The following is a 17,090-nucleotide window of genomic DNA, read 5'->3' as shown; positions in this document are numbered from 1 at the left end:
GCTGCGGGCACGTGACTTGGGCGAAGAAGTGGGAACTCGATCCCTCCTGCCGCTCGCCGCGGGTTTGAGCGCTTGACCCTTCGTCTTTACCAACCACCAACCACCCTTCCCCCACCCTCATCAACTTATCTCAAGAGTAAGTAGCTCAAAGAGGAATCATACCATCCTCGAGCTCCCCTGGATACCCCATTTCCTCCACTCTACCACTTCCTCATCGGACGCTGGTCGTCTGGGTGCACAAAAGTTGGACGGATGATTGCTGCAGCCTGGGTCGATGGAGGTGAACGATGCGTGTCAGCAGGCACGATGGGATGAAGAGGGGCAGAGGGTGAAAGCGTAGCGTATGAGAAATATGTGGGAGAGGGCGCTCATCGATGCAGGCACTTGGCAGCAACATCCCCCACCCCATCCACGTCCAACGTCCACCTATCCAGGGGAGCTCGAGATCCATTTTGCGATTGAGAGCTGCGAACCTGACCACCCATCTCTTGTCTCCTATCGCTCGTAGTGGCACCCAAGGCCTCCAAGAAGTCGACGTCGGAGACGATCAACTCCAAGCTCGCCCTCGTCATGAAGTCGGGCAAGGTCACCCTCGGCCTCAAGTCGGCTCTCAAGTCGATGCGCTCGGGCAAGGCTAAGCTCGTCCTCATCTCGGCGAACACTCCCCCTCTGCGCAAGTCGGAGCTCGAGTACCACGCCATGCTTTCCAAGACGAGCGTCCACCACTTCCAGGGCAGCAACGTTGCCCTCGGCACTGCCGCTGGTAAGCTCTTCCGTGTTGGGTGAGTATCAAGACGAGCGTGTGGACATGGACGACAAAGGGCCATGTATGCTGATCGTTCAATATCTCGTCCTCGCGCGCACAGTGTCCTCACCGTCCTCGACGCTGGTGACTCGGACCTCCTCACCACCGTCGCTGCCTGAGCAGATGTGGTTGCGTTGGACAGGATTCATCATCACGACTACCTCTTTGTACAATTTAGCACATTCTCACAACGTGCTAGGCGTGACGTAGCGATCCTGCGTGCGAGACGATGATTCGGTGATGAGTGGAATAATTTCCATGATTGAGAAGCCTCAAGGGCCTCAAGGACGAGGAAGCCATCTGCTACAGCATCATGTTTGCCTCGCCCACCTCCTGAGCGGTCTTTGTTTCGCTGATGAGCTCGCCACGACCTGTTGACGCTGCGATGTCCCAATGGTGCGAGGAGAAACCTGTTCCTCCACGTCCTCGCTCGATGCTACCCTACAGACAGACTCGTGACGGAGGGCAGCTGCTTGGCACCTATTGCAGGTAGGACGTTGCGCAGGTGAACAGTAGGGAAGTGAGTTTGGAGACTAGACGGTGCTGGAGCAGCCGCGTTCGTCCTTGTTCGGATGGGCACTCTTACAATGGGGATCGCTTTCCACGCGCTTACGGTGAAGCGATGGAACAGCTGCTCTGCAACGGCATAGACGTCTACGGTCACACTTGAGGCCTACTGGCAGACACGCGGACCTGCCAGACATGCCGCTGTCGCTGTCAACGCTGGAGCTGAGGCCGTACCGATGGTCCACGGTGCGTCCCATGTCATTCAGGATGATCGTCGCCATCGCATTCCACGGCTTGGCGGCGCCGTGTCTCACTCTGTCCATCGCGAACCTCGGTCACGGCTTCGCTCCCTTGTTACAGGCCTTGATTCCCACGCGCCCAGCTACGCGAAGCTCAGACGCGCGCCTGGCCCTCTCGAATCTGAAGGACGCCTCATCTCCTTGTAATGTCTTCTCGAGTCTCGAGGAGCACGAAGTTGCGCTGCTCTCCTTCGATCCAAGCAGAAAGAAAATGAGGTCTTCGAAAATGCTAGAAGGGATGAGGGCTGCGCGGGCAGCGGCTAGGGGCGTTGGGCGTCAGGCGGTGCTGTAGGTGGATGGCAAGGAGACGTGCGTCGCAGAGCAGAGCAAGTCGACGCTCAGAGCCGCCGCGGGCGATCGTGAAAGGCACGGGTCGAGCGCAATGTGAGTGGTACTGAAACGATTGGATGATGACTGAATGAATTGAACGACTCTTGAGTCGTCGGGAAGGTGAAAGACGAGTTAGCGAGAGAAGCTTCGTTGTAGAGGGGGGAGGAGGACGTGGCGTCAGAGAAGATCGCCTGTCTCCCTCGCTCCTTCGATGTCTCGTGTCTCGCGTAGTAGACCGAAGCCATGGTAGGCTCTAGTGGTTCGGGTAGGCCCACTAATCGCTCGCGACGCCCACCGTGAGAGCTTGCCTCTTCGCGCTGGGATTGCAATGGCTGTCTCCCCTGCTTGGCAGCTAGTAGAGTCGCACGACGCCGATGGTAGGGTGTTTCAAGATGGAGGGGGATGGACCCTCTTTCGTGTGCTGCACTGCCGCTGCTGCTTTCTCACTACTCGACTGGGCGTGGTGGCACCCCCGCACTGTTGCTCTTCTGTGTCTGTCGCAGCGGCGGCAGCGAAAAAGAGGACGGCGGAGGGCGGTGCGGTGAAATTAGCGCGATGTGAGTGAACAACAGCCAGCGCAGGCAGAGCAGAGAAGCAGGCAGATTAGAGAGCACGGAACAGAGACAGTGACAGAATGGAGATTGGGTGCGAGCTATCGAGGGACCATGCTATTCACGAGGCGCTACGAACTGACCAGTCGTAGAGACGCTGAGCCTCTGTGCCTCTTCGGGGTCTACTCTGCCTTAGAGTAGCTCGTGTAAGGTCGAAGCTCGAGCTAAGCACCACGCAATCTGCCCGCCTCTGCTTGCTGCTTGCTCGCAGATCACGAAGTCAGGTCCGCGGGCCCCTCGCTCCGCTCCGCCCGGCTCGTTGTGTGGTGTCGTCGGGATCGAGGATAGCAATGTGCGGGCGGGCGGACCTCTGTGATTCTCGACTCTCGATTCGATTCGAGTGCGATGCTGAGCAGCCGCTCCCATTTCGAGACACAGCCCGCATCTTCGGCCTGCAATACCCTCTTGACCTTGCTTTTCCAACCATCTCCCCTTGTTGTTGATATTCTTGAATCACCTCGACCCTCACCTTCACCCCTACCACCCTGGACCCCCCTTTGAACCTTTTAGCGCCCTTCGTAGTCATTCGCCCGCGCCCTGGCCGCCGCCGTCGTCGACTTCAGCCTCAACCTCACTCACCACCGACGCCGGCCCGCGCGTGCCGCCGCGTTACGCCTGCTCGGCGAGCTTCATCTCCAAGTTCACTCTCCGGCGCGCCCCTTCCTTCTCCGCCATCTTGGCCGCCTTCTTGGCTGCCAGTCGCCGTCATCGCTTGAGCCTACTACCCTCACGCTCGGACCTCTTCAGGGCGTCGTCGCCCATCTCACTTCCTCAGTCGCCCTCCCTCTTTCTCTGCATTTCGATGGACAGCATTTGACATCCATCGAGCAACCAGCATACGTCGCAACTAAAGAGGACCTTTCCATCCAAAGGGGCTCCCCACAGCACATGGTCTTTACCGGCAGCGAGTCTGCTGTTGCGGGGCCCTCGTCCCTCGTCGACGTCGCACTGATGCAGAGGCAGCACTGCAACGCCAATCGCCCATCTTCCTCGTCCTCGTCGATGCCCCCTCGCCGGCAGTCCGACTCGACGCTCACCGGCAGGGAGAGAATCGACCTCGACGAAGACGGCAGAGCAAAGCTGCGAAGATGGGCAGCAGAAGCACTCGAAGCTCCACCACCACTCATGGTCCCCTGCGAGCCCACGAAACCTGCGAGGCCTCTGCAGAGCGCCACGTCCCTGGGACGATCGAGTCGACCTCGCTCAAGATCACCTGTTGGGTCAACATCAGTAGTCGACCCAGAGACCCTGTCTCTTCGTCGCAAGTCCCTCTTCGTCGAACAGACGCTCTCGCCAGGCGCACTCTCATCACTACCAGACGAGCGCCCGCGGTCCTCAGTCACCACTCCAACAGCAACTAGCTTTCCCTCAGCAGCTACAATGATGCCCTCCAGCTCGTCACCAGCTCTCGGTCTGGCGCAGAGACGGCTGCAGTCTGGCCGACTCGATGAGAACCTCGTACAGCGAATAGCGACACCAGCGCCCGACGTCCAAGTGGCCAGAGGACCAGCCTCAGCCCTGTCATCAGAGACTACACCAAGGCCGAGACCGGGGAAGGCTGCCAATCTGCATTCTCTTCCACGACTCAAGACCGTCAAGATGCAAGAGCCAGGCACTCCGAGGGGTCACAGCGCCATTGCAAGCACGTACGACTCGCCTCGGTCGACGACGTCTACCTGCGAAAGCGACGAGGACCGGGCCATTGTAATGACGCCCCTTGACGACGCTCTCCCATCAGCGCGCTACGAGTCTCCTCTAGCATCAGCAGGCAACGGCACACCCCCACTCAACACATTGACAGACGCTCCTGCCGATCGATTGGGCTCATCTCTTGGGCTCGAGACGCTTGGGCGATCGCATGAGAGTCCTATTAGCACGTACATCGCCTCCGGTCGTCGTGGTAGCGCATCGCTCGACCATTCTCCATCACCTCTCCGCCCTCTTACCGCCTGCGAGGACAATCACGCTTCTGTTCCTCCCCTCTCCCGCTCGACGCTCATGGACCTGGGCTCCGTCAAAGGATTGACTCCACCTTACCTCGTCGAATCAGCCACCCCCGGACAAGGTCACAACGCAGTCTCATCAGCCGCCGAGAGCAGCAATGTCGTCTCCGCTGGCCTCGAGATGGGTCTCGGCGTCAGCATGGCTACTGCAGCTCTGGCCGCCAATCTACCCGCTCATGCCTCGGGTCTAGGCAACTTCGCCGACCCGCGACATGCTCGTTTGCCGATGTCGCGAGGGTTTGTCGACCCCTTGCCGCAGTCTGAGGGTCTCAGAACCACCGACTCAGAGGTCTCAGGGTTGCGTGAAATGGTCCACCACGACGAGGCCTCCTACTACGCATCGGCCGACACGGCAGACTTGTCGCGCCGCAAAACGACTGGCTGGGATGCAGGCAAGATCAGAAGGGACCTGAGCAAGCGTCACAGGGCAGAGACGCATGACGAGGTCGTCTCTCAGAATGCTGCTCTGATACGTCAAGCAACGCAGCATGCAGCGCCGCTATCCCGCGACGTCGCAACTGCCAAAGAGCAGCAGCAGCAGCAGCTCAACTACGTCAGCCCCGTTCGGCCAATGGTCTCTCTGCTCCCGGGCGATCTGTCCGATCCCTCAAGGCCGTCTGGGTCGAGTACCGTCTCGTCGTGGGACAGCCGCAGCACCCACGCGCGAGCATCGCGTACTGGTAGTGCGCAGCTGGACACTCCATCTCTCAGCGGGCGTGCTATGTTGTCGCCGGACGTCAACCCGCTCACCGACATGCGAGGGGGCATCTTGGGTGGCGGCGGTGGAGGAGCAGAGATGAACGAAGATGTTAGAGTCACCAAGGCAAGAGAGGCAATGTTGCGAGACGCTGCGTATGGCGCGCAAGCTAGTGGAGGCAACAACGGCGGCTTGATGGGAAGCAATGTCGGCGGACACTTTGGACCAGGCGTTCGTGCAAAGGTCATCGAGGTTCTCGACCCGCTCATCGCTTCGGTACCCATGACCGGCGAGGATGGCGAGACCTTCAATCTCGTCGAGTACGGATGTCTCAACTCGCGCTCCATCCCAGTCATGCAGCTCATCATCTCCAAGTTTGCCCAGCGGGCAGCGGATGCTCGTCGAACTTCTGGCATGGACCTCGCTACCGTGGGCGAGGACAGCGATCTTCGGCACGGCAGGAGTGGAACGTTGCAGCCGAGGGGACACAGTCACCGCCACATCGAGCCAGAACATAGCCGCGCCAGCTTCACTGTTCTGCACGAGGATGCTGGCACGCTGGACTTCCGGCCTGTGATTCAGAGCCTCGATTCTCGATCGGACTCGTACCTCGATTCGCAATGGCAGGCAAGCCACAAGCCCTCCCTCCAGGACTGCGTCTTCTCCTCCTTTGTCGGCCGACCATTCGCCTCGCGCATCGCCCCGCCCAAGACGATGCATTTCGGCATCAGCCTCATGGACATGCACTGGACACATACACCATCGAACAACGTTATGCCAATGGCCACCACCTCACATGCAGAGCTCGTCACTTTCCTGCGCGCTCGCTCTCACGAGTTTAAGACGGGAGGCGTACTTGTCGTCGCCTTTCTCGCTCGCTCCGAGGATGCAGCATCCCTGACGCGCAAGAAGAGCCTCACGAGCGCCGTGTCAGGCCCTGGTGGAGCTGCTGGGAGTAAAGCGCCATCGGACATCTGGACGAAGCTCACCAACACGCTAGCGCCCTGCATCCAGCGTCTCGTCTCATGCGGAATGCTCAAGAGCGATGTGGCTCGCTTCCTTCTCGACTTGCCACTGCACCCGCGCACGCCACGACAGACGTGCAACGCGCTCAACTCGCTGCGCAACCTCTGGGGCGTTGAGTGGAGTTGCGGTCTTGGATTGGAGGCGTCCAATCCAAGCAGCAGTAGCAATCCCAACCTCCCGCCCAGCGAGGCATCCCCTCTCCGCATAGCTCATCCAGCGTGGAAAGCTTTCCAAGCCGGCACGCTCAGCAAGGTGGCCCTGACGGAGCACATGCTGATGCTCTTCAAGAACCTCTACGAGGCGCACTTCCGTACCGTTCTCCGTGAGCGGGGCAAGTTGAGCAAGGGTGCGGCTGAGTTCGTGCTCGATTCTTTGTGGGATATCTTGTCGAGCAAGATCGACGATCAGCATCCGCATAGCACGATGGAGGAGGTGGAGATAGAAGTCAGCATCGTGGCGCTCAAGCGGTTGTGAGAAGAAGTACGTCCGGCCACGCTCGCTGGTCGAGCAGACGGCCATGTCATCACTCAGTCACAGCAACATCAACGACGCCCTGAAGACGCTTCTCTTTCAAACAGTACTACAGGACAACACGTTACGATCTTTCTTGGTCATCGTACGACTACCTCGCTGACTGGCGGACTAGAAAGTAAACCGACCTATACACAGCCCTTCGGCACTTTTCCCATCTCGAACTCGTCATACTACCTCCGCCCTTCGCCTCATCGTCATTTTCACCCTCGGTCTCCCAAGTCAATTCTACTCTCCTTCGCACTCTCCGCGCTCTCACTGGCCTCGCTCATTCTCTTCTCACAATGCTCTGGTCTAGCATTTCTCACGTCGCCTCGCTTCCCTCGCTACAAAGTCAAAGAAGGTCATTTTCATTGGTATCTAGTTTCGCTGTTTCTTGTTCTCCTCTGTCTCGTTCTTCACGATTACCCACTCGCCTCACAAGGTCTCGTCATTGCAATTCTCATGGCATTCGTGACATGACGCAGTATTAGCTGGGCGTGAGGAGATCGTGTGACAGGAAGGACAGGGAGCGAGGGAGCGGGATATCGATAGGTCGAAAGAGCTTGTCGGCTCATTGCTAGGCCGCAGCGACGAATCATAGGGCTGGAGCATGCGAAGGCGGCGCAATGTGCGACTCTACTAGCAGAGCCTGACCTCGAGGTTCACGCAGCCGTCCCTGCTGCAGCGGATTTCGAACCTGCGGCGGCGGTGGCCTCGTCTGCCCAGCCACCGCCCGTCTGAACGATCCGATTGCCTCGTCCAGCTCATGCTGGCATCTCACCTTCGCTCTGATCTCCAGCTCGTCGGGTACGAGTACCTCCAACAGCCAGCTTCTGTGCCGTAATATCGCTCGGCCGCGCCTTCTCGCACGACATGTACCTCCAACGACCGGTGAAGGGCACCTCCTCGAGGTGGCAGACGTACCAGGCTCCTGAGCCCAGAAGGAAGACGAAGCATATAAGCAAAGGATCGCTCAGCACAAAGTCATCACCTTCCTTACGACCCTCTTCTCTTGCGGTGGAACCATTGAGTAATCGGGTGTGCAGGAAAGGGCTCAGGAGACGGTGGCAGCGAGGAGGGCGATTCTTGCTGCGGGTGCTGATACGATGATTCGCTCTTTGTAGCAGATGCTTCGAGCGTTGAAAAGCTCCTCCGCTTGCCGAAGAGGCCAAAGCCAAAGTTGGATGCTCCGTCCTTTTGCTGCTTGCGGGAAGAATGTTGTGGAGAGTCCTTGGAGATGAAGACGCCCTCTACTTGCTGAGTTGCGTGTCTGCTTCGGTTCTGATATGCCACTCGGTCTTGCTCCTGCTGCTTTTCCCTCTGTTCCCTTAGCTCAGCTGCAGCATACACCGATGGCTTGGGTAGCCAGGAAGGCCATGCTGCTGCCGCTTTGCGTAGCTGCGCCTCCTGATCGACGGCGTTGTCTTGCGGCGTTGGCGACGTGGTGGTCTGACTCGTTGTTGCCGATGCCGCTGCTTTGTGAGATGGAGAAGAGCCGCGTTTGCTACGAGCCGATGTAGCCCTGATGCCTGCTCGCCCTCTTGGTATCGCCGACTTGGAGTGGATGGGGCGACCGATTGCGAGCGACGTCGTTGGTGGCTGGGCAACGGAGCCATTGAGACGAGACCACACGATCAGGCTCATGTCAATGAAGATTGGTGGCAGAAGAAGGGCGTTTTCTGCGCCTTGTCAGCCCTCAGAGGGGCATATAAAGGGCGCACTTTGTGCTGGTATTGCTTTGTACCAGTTCGTTGATAGAGTCTGAGGGGAGCGCTTCCTTGTGGCTCGAGCTGAGGCCAATGAAACGCCCACGGCACGGAAAGGACCCTGTGCGCCAAAATGAAATTCAACTCCGCTCTCCACACTTGGCCGCCCCATTTCGAGCGAGGGAGCGAGGTAGATAGCCAGGCACAGAGTTGCTACGCACCTCTTCGTCCTATCCCTTTATCCTTTCCTGTTCGATCCTCGGAGGCGCGCCAAAATGGCTGAGTCTGCCATCAAGGCTACGACAATCGTCGACCCACGCAAGGTCTCGCAGCTCATCCTTCGACTGCGTGCCTTGATCAAGAAGCTCGTGCCCGTCGAGGTTAGCCAGGATTCCCTCACGCAGCCTGACGGGCTCATCAATCACGCCGTCGTAGCCAGCTTCGTTGAGGCCGGCGGCGACCTTCGCGATGTAACACCGTTCGCCTTGCTTGAAGCTAAGACTCTCTTCGAGGGGTGAGTGTTTAGAGGGTCACTCGCAATCGACTAGCGCTGACGTGAACCTCCTACTTTCTCTCGCCCAGCGACCGTGCAGACGGCGAGCTCAACAACCTGCGCGGCCAGGCTTGCGAGATACTAGCACGACGCGTCGTCTATCAGCTCTTCAAGTCAGGCTACGACGACGAGACAACCTTTGTCTGCCTCTCGAAGCGCTTCTGCTACATTGACGCGCGAGGTAACAAGACGCTCGCTACCTCTGCCCTCGAATCGGCCGTCGATCAAAGCAGCATCACTTTCCTGTCCTCACCCGAGGCGCAGGCCTGCATCGATGCCATCTGGACAGGCAAGCTCGTTCAGTCGTACAGCGATGGACACCACCTCGTACACTTTGTGCCGTGGCAGCCAAAGCATAACAGCAACAGCCTCTTCGACTACTTTGAGCCTGCTCGCCTTGCCGTACCCCGCTTCAACTATTCGGTCAGCCTCGTTTCTTGGCTCATCTTGCTCGGCGTATACAGCATCGCGACACAGACATACTCGGGTCTCGACGGATGGGAGATTGCCCTCTGGCTCATGCTCGCAGGGTACATAATCGATGATCTCAATCGCTGGTGGAAAGTACGAGGGCTAGAGGCACTCAGCATCTGGCTCATCATCGACGTCTTGCAGGATATCCTCGCCACAGCTGCATTTGCTGTGCGAGTCGTATCCTTCATCTACGAGGACGTTGATCACAGCACCAAGTACCAGCGCCTTGCCTTTCAGCTCTTGGCCTGCTTGGCGCCTTTCCTCTGGATGCAGCTACTCAAGGCCACGGATGTATTCAAGTTCTTTGGCTTGATTTTGCAGTCACTCGTCGGTATGCTGCAAGAGACTGGTGCGTAGTTGCGAAGACCGTCAGCGCTGCGTCAAATTTTGAGCTGATCCTCTCCCACGCCTCCGCCCGCAGGCATATTCCTCGTCCTCCTCGTCCTCGTCGGCATCGGCTTTGCTCAGGCTCTCTACTCTCTCGATGCAGCCGATGGAGGCCGCACAGAGAACGCCACGCACGCCATTGTCCAAACACTGCTGAGTGGCCTCCTCGGTGGCGGGCAAAGTCTGGACATCATTGAGGAGTTCGGCCAGCCCTTCAGCGAGATTCTCCTCTACGCCTACTCGCTCATCCAGGTCCTCTTCCTTACCAACATCCTCGTCGCACTCCTCAACAACGCATACAGTGACCTCGTCGCGGACGCGGACGATGCCTTTGGGGCCTACTTTGCGACCAAGACCATCGGATTGGTACGAGCACCGGATCAATACGTGTACCCGGCGCCGCTCAACTTGCTCGAGCTCTTCCTCATTGCCCCGCTCGAATTCGTGCTGTCCAAACGCTGGTATCAGGCTCTGAACCGCGCTGTGCAGACGGTGCTCTTCTCGCTGCCCTTGATGGCTATTGCCGTCTTTGAGTGGAAGATGGGACCAAAGAGCGTCGGCGCCATCAGGCTGGAGATGCTGGAGGATGCAGGCGACTGTGTGGCCGAATCGCGGGGTGCGGAGCAGGTAGACTCGCGAGCTCAGGCTATTGCGGCTGCCATTGGGGCGCAGAGCATCGAAGACCCCGACGATGGCGAGCAAGGAACACATGGACGGAGGCGCGACGGAGAGGCGATGACGACGGCAGACGGGGAGCGAGAGGCGGCTGCGCTGACTATCAGTCGTGTCTCGTTCCAAAAGCTTACGGCTACCTTCCCTGCTGTTGTTGGTGGCACGGAAGACGATGCCGACCAGGACCCGACTACAGGCGAGGTCGCCGTGAAGAAGGAGGACGACGGCGGAGAGGCGATGACAGGTCAGCTGACGAAGGGCAGCAGCAGCGGAGGCAGTGACAGTCTGCTGCGCGAGCTCCTCGATGAGGTTCGCTCGCTGAGAAGCGAGTTGGAGAGCATGAAGAAGGAGACGAAGAAGAGCGAGGCGTAAGGCGGTGCACGGCAAAGGACAATCTCGGATTACTCTATATCACTCATAGCGCTCGCAGCATTAGCAATCAGGGAAAGGTCGCGGTTGGTCTGTGCCTAGCGCGGCGGGAGCGAGTCGGAGGACCTTACGTGCGATCGTCGCATCCGCAAATAGCAGATTTGATTACTGCTCGTTCGTCTGTGGCCATGATGGCGACGCATGAATACCCTTTAATTTCGTCTTGTCCTCCTTTACCTGGGCTTCGTTTACGGGCTACTATCGGGCGGCCCGACGAGCGTGAGAAGGTCGGCGATTTTCCCCATCCAACTCGCCGCAATACGAGCGCCGCGATCTGCGCTACTCTGATCCTCCGATGAACAAGGCTTCGCGCTTTCGAATCATGAATGGTCGCACGGCCAGTCGTGCCTGACGACGACGCCGACTCACTGCAAAGTCGCAACACGTACGGCGGCAGGCGCTTTCCGGTGGAGGAAGATGCGTCACTCGAAAGCCTCATTTCCTTCTGCCTGGCTCGCCGCTCGCGGCTAAAATGTCATGCTACGTTACGCGCTCTGCATCTCCGCGCCGAGCTGCCCTCGGGGATAAGTGCCTTTCCTGCGCCGATTGAGTTGGAACGAGTGGAACGAGCTTCAGCACCGGCACTGCAACGCAGCCAGTCCACAGCTCACCCGCCGCATCGGCTCTTTGTCCGAAGGCCGCGAGCGGCAGCGAGAGGGAGGAATTTGTGGACACCATGACGACGATGGCGGGATGAGAAAGAGAGGGGGGTCTTCGCAATCCGCGGTCCGCTCTCCCATCAGTGAATTTCGTTGATAAGTTGGAGAGCGTGGGTTTATTCCTTCTTCTTCATCATCATCGCCACATCAACCTCTCGCTGCACTCAATCCGCAATACGGGCCACTCGTCGTCGCAGCTACTGGATCAGCTCGGCTCAGCTCAGCGCGCCACGCCCGCCACGCTCGCGCAGGAAACATTTCACCACCTCACCTCATCTAGCATAGACAGGATCGCAAGCACCCCCACTCGCCGCATCCACTCCTCGATCGCAAGCATGCCCGCACAATCAGAAGTCGACTTGGAGAAGCAGTCGTCTGGCACCACGGCCGCGCATAGCGAAGCTGCCGAGGAGCAGCAGGAGCGTGCCGACAATGTGCCCGACCTCGACGACGAAAAGGCTGGGCACCAGAAGCAGGGCACGGTCTCGTCAAAGAAGTCCACAAAGTTTGCGCCGTTTCAGACACCCAACTACAACCAAGCAGGAGGACAAGCGGGAGAGGGAGCAAAGGTTACCAGGACCTTCTCAAGAAGAGATCCAAGCCTCCATCAGCACGACTCGCACATCTTCGGTGGTGATCTCCAGACGCAAAACCACGAGGACACCCTTACGCGCTTCCAGAGTCAGGCGGGCAAGGATGTCGTCACGGTGCACTGGGAGGGAGAGGACGATCCCGAGAATCCCAAGAACTGGGGCAGGCTCTATCGATGGTATCTGACCGGTCTCGCCGGTCTGCTCGTCCTGAACTCGACGTTCACCTCATCAGCACCAGCAGGTGTCGCCCCGGCGCTTGTTCAGGAGTTTGGCTTCAGCACAGAGGTCGCTGTCCTGACCATTTCGATGTTCGTGGCGGGGTACTGTCTCGGCCCACTGATCTGGGGTCCATTAAGTGAAAGGGTCGGACGTCGACCCGTCTTTCTCATCGCTCTGCTCTGCTACACTGGCATGAACGTCGGATGTGCTCTTGCACCCAACACGGCCGCCATCATCGTCTTCCGCTTCCTTGCTGGCGCCTTTGGCGCTAGTCCTCTGACCAACTCAGGAGGTGTCATCGCCGACATCTGGGACGCAGACACTCGTGGAGACGCAATGGCCATCTTCTCCATCGCTCCCTTTGCCGGTCCCGCCATCTCGCCCATCGTCTCTGGCTTCATCTACGTTACCGGTACGGACTGGCGCTGGCTCTTCTGGGTCTGCACCATCTTCAGTGGTGTCTGTCTCATAATCACCGCCATCACTCTGCCTGAGACGTACGCACCTGCTATCATGCAGCGAAAGGCCAAGCGCATTCGCAAGGAGACGGGCGATGAGCGATACAAGGCGCCCTTGGACTTGGCAAAGGTTGACGCGTCTACGCTCCTTCACTCCATCTTTGCCAAGCCCTGGATTATGCTCGCACAGGAGCCCATGCTCCTCGCCATCACCTTATACATGGCCTTTGTTTACGGGGTGCTCTATTTACTCTTCGAGGCTTATCCTATCGTCTTTGAGGAGGGACATGGCTTCAACGCAGGTGTTGAGGGCCTGATGTTCCTCGCGTTCTTCATTGGCGGAGTCATCGCGGTCGTCATTTTCATGACAGTCTTCAATCCCCGCTACGTGAAGTTGATGAAGGCACAGCCAAAGGGTGGACGAGTTCCCCCAGAAGAGCGTCTTCTGCCGGTCATGGTCGCTGCTCCTGCCCTGGTCATCTCCCTCTTCTGGTTCGCGTGGACCTCGTATCCGTCCATCTCATATTGGTCGCCCATGCTCGCAGGTGGACTCCTCGGCCTTGCCCTCCTCTTCATCTTCGTCGGACTCTTCAACTACATCGTCGACGCATACCTAATGAGCGCCGCCAGCGCCCTGTCAGGGAACACGGTCGTACGATCAGCCTTCGGAGCGGGCTTCCCCTTGTTCGCCCGCCAGATGTTCCAAAAGCTGGGCACGCAATGGGCAGCCTCCCTCTTGGGCTTCATTGCGCTGCTCATGGTGCCGATCCCGCTGCTCTTGTACAAGTTCGGCTCGAGGGTCCGCGCCTGGTCCAAGAATGCCCACTAAGAGCGAATTGCATTGTCCTTAGCCCTCTCTAATGCCATCATCGCGTTGATTGATCCCGCCCCGCGTGGCAGACGGACTGGGGATCGGGAGATTGATTCACCTGCAGGGGGCAGGTGCGGAGTTTGAATCTACGAGTATTCCGCTGTTGTTGCGCAGGTTCATTCATTACGACCTGTCCTTCTGTCCAGGTGCCTGATTGACGTGACTGCCTTTGTTCTGGCCCTTCGTTCGCTCTGTCTGGACTCAACACATAGGCTGCAATGCCTCGAGCTCGCACAAGTAGCCGTCGGCGAAAGTCGTCGTGAAACAGCAGAAGTGTCTTCGGGACAGCGGAGCAGGATGGACACTTACTTGGCTGAGGTACGCGTTCTCCCTTGTAGACTTGCCTCAAGTACACGACCGCGAAATGACATCTCTTACACCCCACCTCCCGGTTCAGCAGTCCGCCTCCCTACCTTCTCATACCCATACCCACTTGCGGTGGTAGGCCGGGTCGCAGCCGCCTAGCATGCCCGCCCCCTCTCCAAGGGCAGTCAAGCAGTCGCCGCTCTTCCTAGGTGCCGCCTTGGCTACGGTCCTCTTCTCTATTGTGATCATTATCATCCTCTTTGTACCTTTTGGCGAGCAGACGATCCATTACAACTACGTGCGATCCACGTCGTCGAGTCTCCCCAACGGCCAGTACCTCACAGCTGGCCGAGTCTACGCGACGAGCGAATACCTTCAGACGGTCACGTTCGGCTCTCTCGTCCACACGTACACCAGCACCGATGTCTACCCGACCGTGGTCACATACACGGCTGCACCAGGCTTCGAGGATGGCATCCCGTACGAGACGGTCACGGCCTACTCCGGTACCACCTACGACATCTCAGGAACGGCCACTCTGACGTTCCCATTCACCTCCTCTTATACAGTGACCAGGTATCCACCACGCTCGTCTATCCCGACGGCAGCGCCTCAATTGCTGTCGGTGAATGGTCTGGCTCCTCGCCAGGCAACCTCGGCGAGCAGTTCTTCATCAGCCACTCCTCTGCCAGCTACGACGACAAGCAGAGTGGCTCCCATCAGGGCTGGCAGCCCCGTGAGCCTTTGGATGCTCATTCAGAGCATCGTCTTCCTCATCCTGGCTCTCTGGCTAGGTGTGTACCTCTTCTGGAAGACACGCAAGATCCAGCGCGAGACAGCATCGAGTCAAGGAGAGGGTGGGGGAGATGTTATGCAGCCTTTGGCTCCTCAGGAGGCTGCCGCGGCGGGCGGTCCGCGTCTACAACCTCAGACCGCCAATTTGGGATCGACCAACGTACCCAACGATAAGGGCTACGTACGGGTCAGCTATGCTCGAACCCAATTCACCTGCCTCATCATCCTCGCCCTATTGTTCCAGGTACCTCTCGGCTTGCTGGCCTATTCGGCGTCAGCATTCTCTGCCGCGGCTACCGCCGAAGGAGGCTACTACGGCTTCATCGGTGGTGTCGTCGACTCGCGAGGTAATTGGCCGTACAGCGACTCGCCGGCGGCAGGCTACGGGAGCTCTGCGAATAGCAACGCCCTCTCAGGCTACTGCGTCAGAGAGGATGGAAGCCCGATGCCGACGTCGACGAGCTACTACTCGACGGGCTCCCAGCAGGTGTACAGGAACGATCCGCGAGATTGTCCAGGTGGCCAAGGCGCCTACACGCCAGACTTTGGCAGCAGCCCGTCCTTCGCCAAGTACGCCACTCCTGTCGTTTTGCTTCTTGTATTCGGTTGGGTCCTGTTCATCAGTGTCGTCGCACTCTGTGTCCTACTTTACTTGCATCGCGGCGAATCGCGCAAGGAAAGGAGAGAGAGGCGTAACAACGTCGTCCAGCAGAATTTGATGATGGAGATGTGGAGAGCCGGATGGCAAGCTCAGAGCGAAGCCGCTGCAGCAGCTTCGGCGGCCATGGCACAACAGCAACAGGGTCGTGGTCCAATTATGATGTACGGCCAGCAAGGAGGAGCAATGTGGGGTATGCCGCGGACGAATGCTGGTTATGGACCGCTACCAACAACGCCGATGAGTCAGCAGGACCAAAGCAACGGTGAGATGCACACGGCGGCAGGACACCTGGATCGTCCTGAGGCAAGCGCACGATCTCCCTCTGGTCAGAGAGCGCAAGAAGAGCGAACTGTCCCGTCTCTGCCGTCTTCGACAGCATCAGCGACAACAGCGACCCAGAATAAAGGTAGAAGCAGGCAGCCTGTTCCGCCCCCTGAAAGAGATGAGCACGAGCATGCCGCCCTCAGCGGCATTGGCAGCCGTCGCAGCGCTGGCCGAAGCGACAGCAGCAATCACGTAGACGAGTCTCGCTGGCAATTGGCATCGCAAGTGGCCAAGGGCAAGGGCAAGCAGAGGGAGCGAGATCCTGATGTCGAGGCGGCTGATTTATTTTCTGTCGATCACATTGGAGCGAGCAATCACGGCGATCCGGGCTCGGCGGAAGGGCAGCGATGGTCGAACCATGGCTAGGGATCAAGCGTTGGTGGCAAAGACGCAGCTTTGTGATAGCACATTCAATCTGCGTCTCTGTAATCGAAGCGTGCCGCTGATCATGACAGTAGCAAGCTCTAGACTAAGGCTCGTTTCTTTCAATCTATCTCCCAGGGTTTGGCTCACGCGCGCGTGCTAACCGACAAGAGCCGGACGTTGGCGTCACATAGAGGGGCGCCCGCTAAAGCGCGCTAGGGTGGGGGGGAGGCGAAAGTTGAAACGCGTGAAGTTGAGGCCAGATTCAGAGTCAAATTGAAATCGCGCCGAATCGAGATAGCCGTGATTAGCGAGAGTGGGCGGGGCGGGGGGGGGGGCCGGCGAAGCAAAATGGCGGGGCCTAGACGCCGGACTCCCGCTCTTCCTGCTTGCCTGGCGTCGGCTTCATCCAGCCTTTCAGCCTTGGCTCGACTTGAGTTCGCTGAATCGTCCACAACTTGCTCTCTGGATGCCCATATCCCGTCGTCGGGCGTCGCGAGTCGTGACAGGCAGCATCGTACTGCAGCGGCGCAGAGCCTGCGCACCTGACGCGAAACGTCGTGGCAAAGCCGTACCACTCGAGATGCATTCGATGTTCATCGTTTCGCTCGCCACAAGCGCCTTGGCATTCTCGCAGCTTGAGCTGTTATCTTCGTCGAGTCGATCTTCGCGGATCTTCTTGGGGATTACTCGATCACGAAGCTCTTCACCCGGAAGCGAGGGTAAACGAGACGGGTGCGAGTGATCTAAGCATCAGGGGTCCCCCTCGCTGGCCCTCGGCAAAAGCGAGGCAAGATCTCTGTATCACGGATGCACTCGTGAGAGAGTA

General features: G+C 58.6%; 6 protein-coding genes across 6 annotated transcripts; 5 read left to right on the top strand and 1 right to left on the bottom strand.

The window, feature by feature from the left end:
* The first annotated feature begins 78 nt into the window (after window positions 1-78).
* On the top strand, window positions 79-1,107 carry BDZ90DRAFT_229320 (putative RPL30-60S large subunit ribosomal protein L30.e). The gene is made up of 2 exons (XM_025505010.1): window positions 79-782; window positions 867-1,107. The coding sequence occupies exons 1-2, from the start codon at window positions 571-573 to the stop codon at window positions 922-924; spliced, it is 270 nt and encodes an 89-aa protein (XP_025364915.1). The 5' UTR covers window positions 79-570; the 3' UTR covers window positions 925-1,107.
* A 2,333-nt stretch (window positions 1,108-3,440) lies between these two features.
* Window positions 3,441-6,752, top strand: BDZ90DRAFT_257387 (hypothetical protein; the record flags this gene model as incomplete). Its single annotated transcript, XM_025507950.1, has 1 exon — window positions 3,441-6,752. The coding sequence occupies one exon, from the start codon at window positions 3,441-3,443 to the stop codon at window positions 6,750-6,752; it is 3,312 nt and encodes a 1,103-aa protein (XP_025364914.1).
* Window positions 6,753-7,787: 1,035 nt separating this feature from the next.
* Window positions 7,788-8,435, bottom strand: BDZ90DRAFT_225179 (hypothetical protein; the record flags this gene model as incomplete). Its single annotated transcript, XM_025504656.1, has 1 exon — window positions 7,788-8,435. The coding sequence occupies one exon, from the start codon at window positions 8,433-8,435 to the stop codon at window positions 7,788-7,790; it is 648 nt and encodes a 215-aa protein (XP_025364913.1).
* Window positions 8,436-8,763: 328 nt separating this feature from the next.
* BDZ90DRAFT_229315 (hypothetical protein) lies at window positions 8,764-11,163 on the top strand. The gene is made up of 3 exons (XM_025505009.1): window positions 8,764-9,011; window positions 9,080-9,873; window positions 9,946-11,163. The coding sequence occupies exons 1-3, from the start codon at window positions 8,773-8,775 to the stop codon at window positions 10,953-10,955; spliced, it is 2,043 nt and encodes a 680-aa protein (XP_025364912.1). The 5' UTR covers window positions 8,764-8,772; the 3' UTR covers window positions 10,956-11,163.
* Window positions 11,164-11,740: 577 nt separating this feature from the next.
* BDZ90DRAFT_247881 (MFS general substrate transporter) lies at window positions 11,741-13,974 on the top strand. The gene has a single exon (XM_025507611.1). The coding sequence runs from the start codon at window positions 12,007-12,009 to the stop codon at window positions 13,768-13,770; it is 1,764 nt and encodes a 587-aa protein (XP_025364911.1). The 5' UTR covers window positions 11,741-12,006; the 3' UTR covers window positions 13,771-13,974.
* Window positions 13,975-14,207: 233 nt separating this feature from the next.
* Window positions 14,208-16,466, top strand: BDZ90DRAFT_229314 (hypothetical protein). Its single transcript, XM_025505008.1, has one exon. The coding sequence runs from the start codon at window positions 14,279-14,281 to the stop codon at window positions 16,262-16,264; it is 1,986 nt and encodes a 661-aa protein (XP_025364910.1). The 5' UTR covers window positions 14,208-14,278; the 3' UTR covers window positions 16,265-16,466.
* The last annotated feature ends 624 nt before the right edge of the window (window positions 16,467-17,090 follow it).

The sequence above is a fragment of the Jaminaea rosea genome (genome assembly GCF_003144245.1).
Source record: "Jaminaea rosea strain MCA 5214 unplaced genomic scaffold BDZ90scaffold_1, whole genome shotgun sequence".
NCBI lineage: Eukaryota > Fungi > Basidiomycota > Exobasidiomycetes > Microstromatales > Jaminaea > Jaminaea rosea.
The sequence above is the reverse complement of the archived record's forward strand: the minus strand, read 5'-3'. Positions and strand labels throughout refer to the sequence as shown.

What these genes read in the sequence shown, in the direction of transcription:
- BDZ90DRAFT_247881 (XM_025507611.1), top strand. Translation starts at nt 12,007, where the DNA reads ATGCCCGCACAATCAGAAGTCGACTTGGAGAAGCAGTCGTCTGGCACC.
- BDZ90DRAFT_229315 (XM_025505009.1), top strand. Translation starts at nt 8,773, where the DNA reads ATGGCTGAGTCTGCCATCAAGGCTACGACAATCGTCGACCCACGCAAG. An exon ending in GCTAAGACTCTCTTCGAGGG is followed by an intron (nt 9,012 to 9,079) that starts GTGAGTGTTTAG and finishes TCTCTCGCCCAG; the next exon opens with CGACCGTGCAGACGGCGAGC. An exon ending in CGGTATGCTGCAAGAGACTG is followed by an intron (nt 9,874 to 9,945) that starts GTGCGTAGTTGC and finishes CTCCGCCCGCAG; the next exon opens with GCATATTCCTCGTCCTCCTC.
- BDZ90DRAFT_229314 (XM_025505008.1), top strand. Translation starts at nt 14,279, where the DNA reads ATGCCCGCCCCCTCTCCAAGGGCAGTCAAGCAGTCGCCGCTCTTCCTA.
- BDZ90DRAFT_229320 (XM_025505010.1), top strand. Translation starts at nt 571, where the DNA reads ATGAAGTCGGGCAAGGTCACCCTCGGCCTCAAGTCGGCTCTCAAGTCG. An exon ending in GGTAAGCTCTTCCGTGTTGG is followed by an intron (nt 783 to 866) that starts GTGAGTATCAAG and finishes TCGCGCGCACAG; the next exon opens with TGTCCTCACCGTCCTCGACG.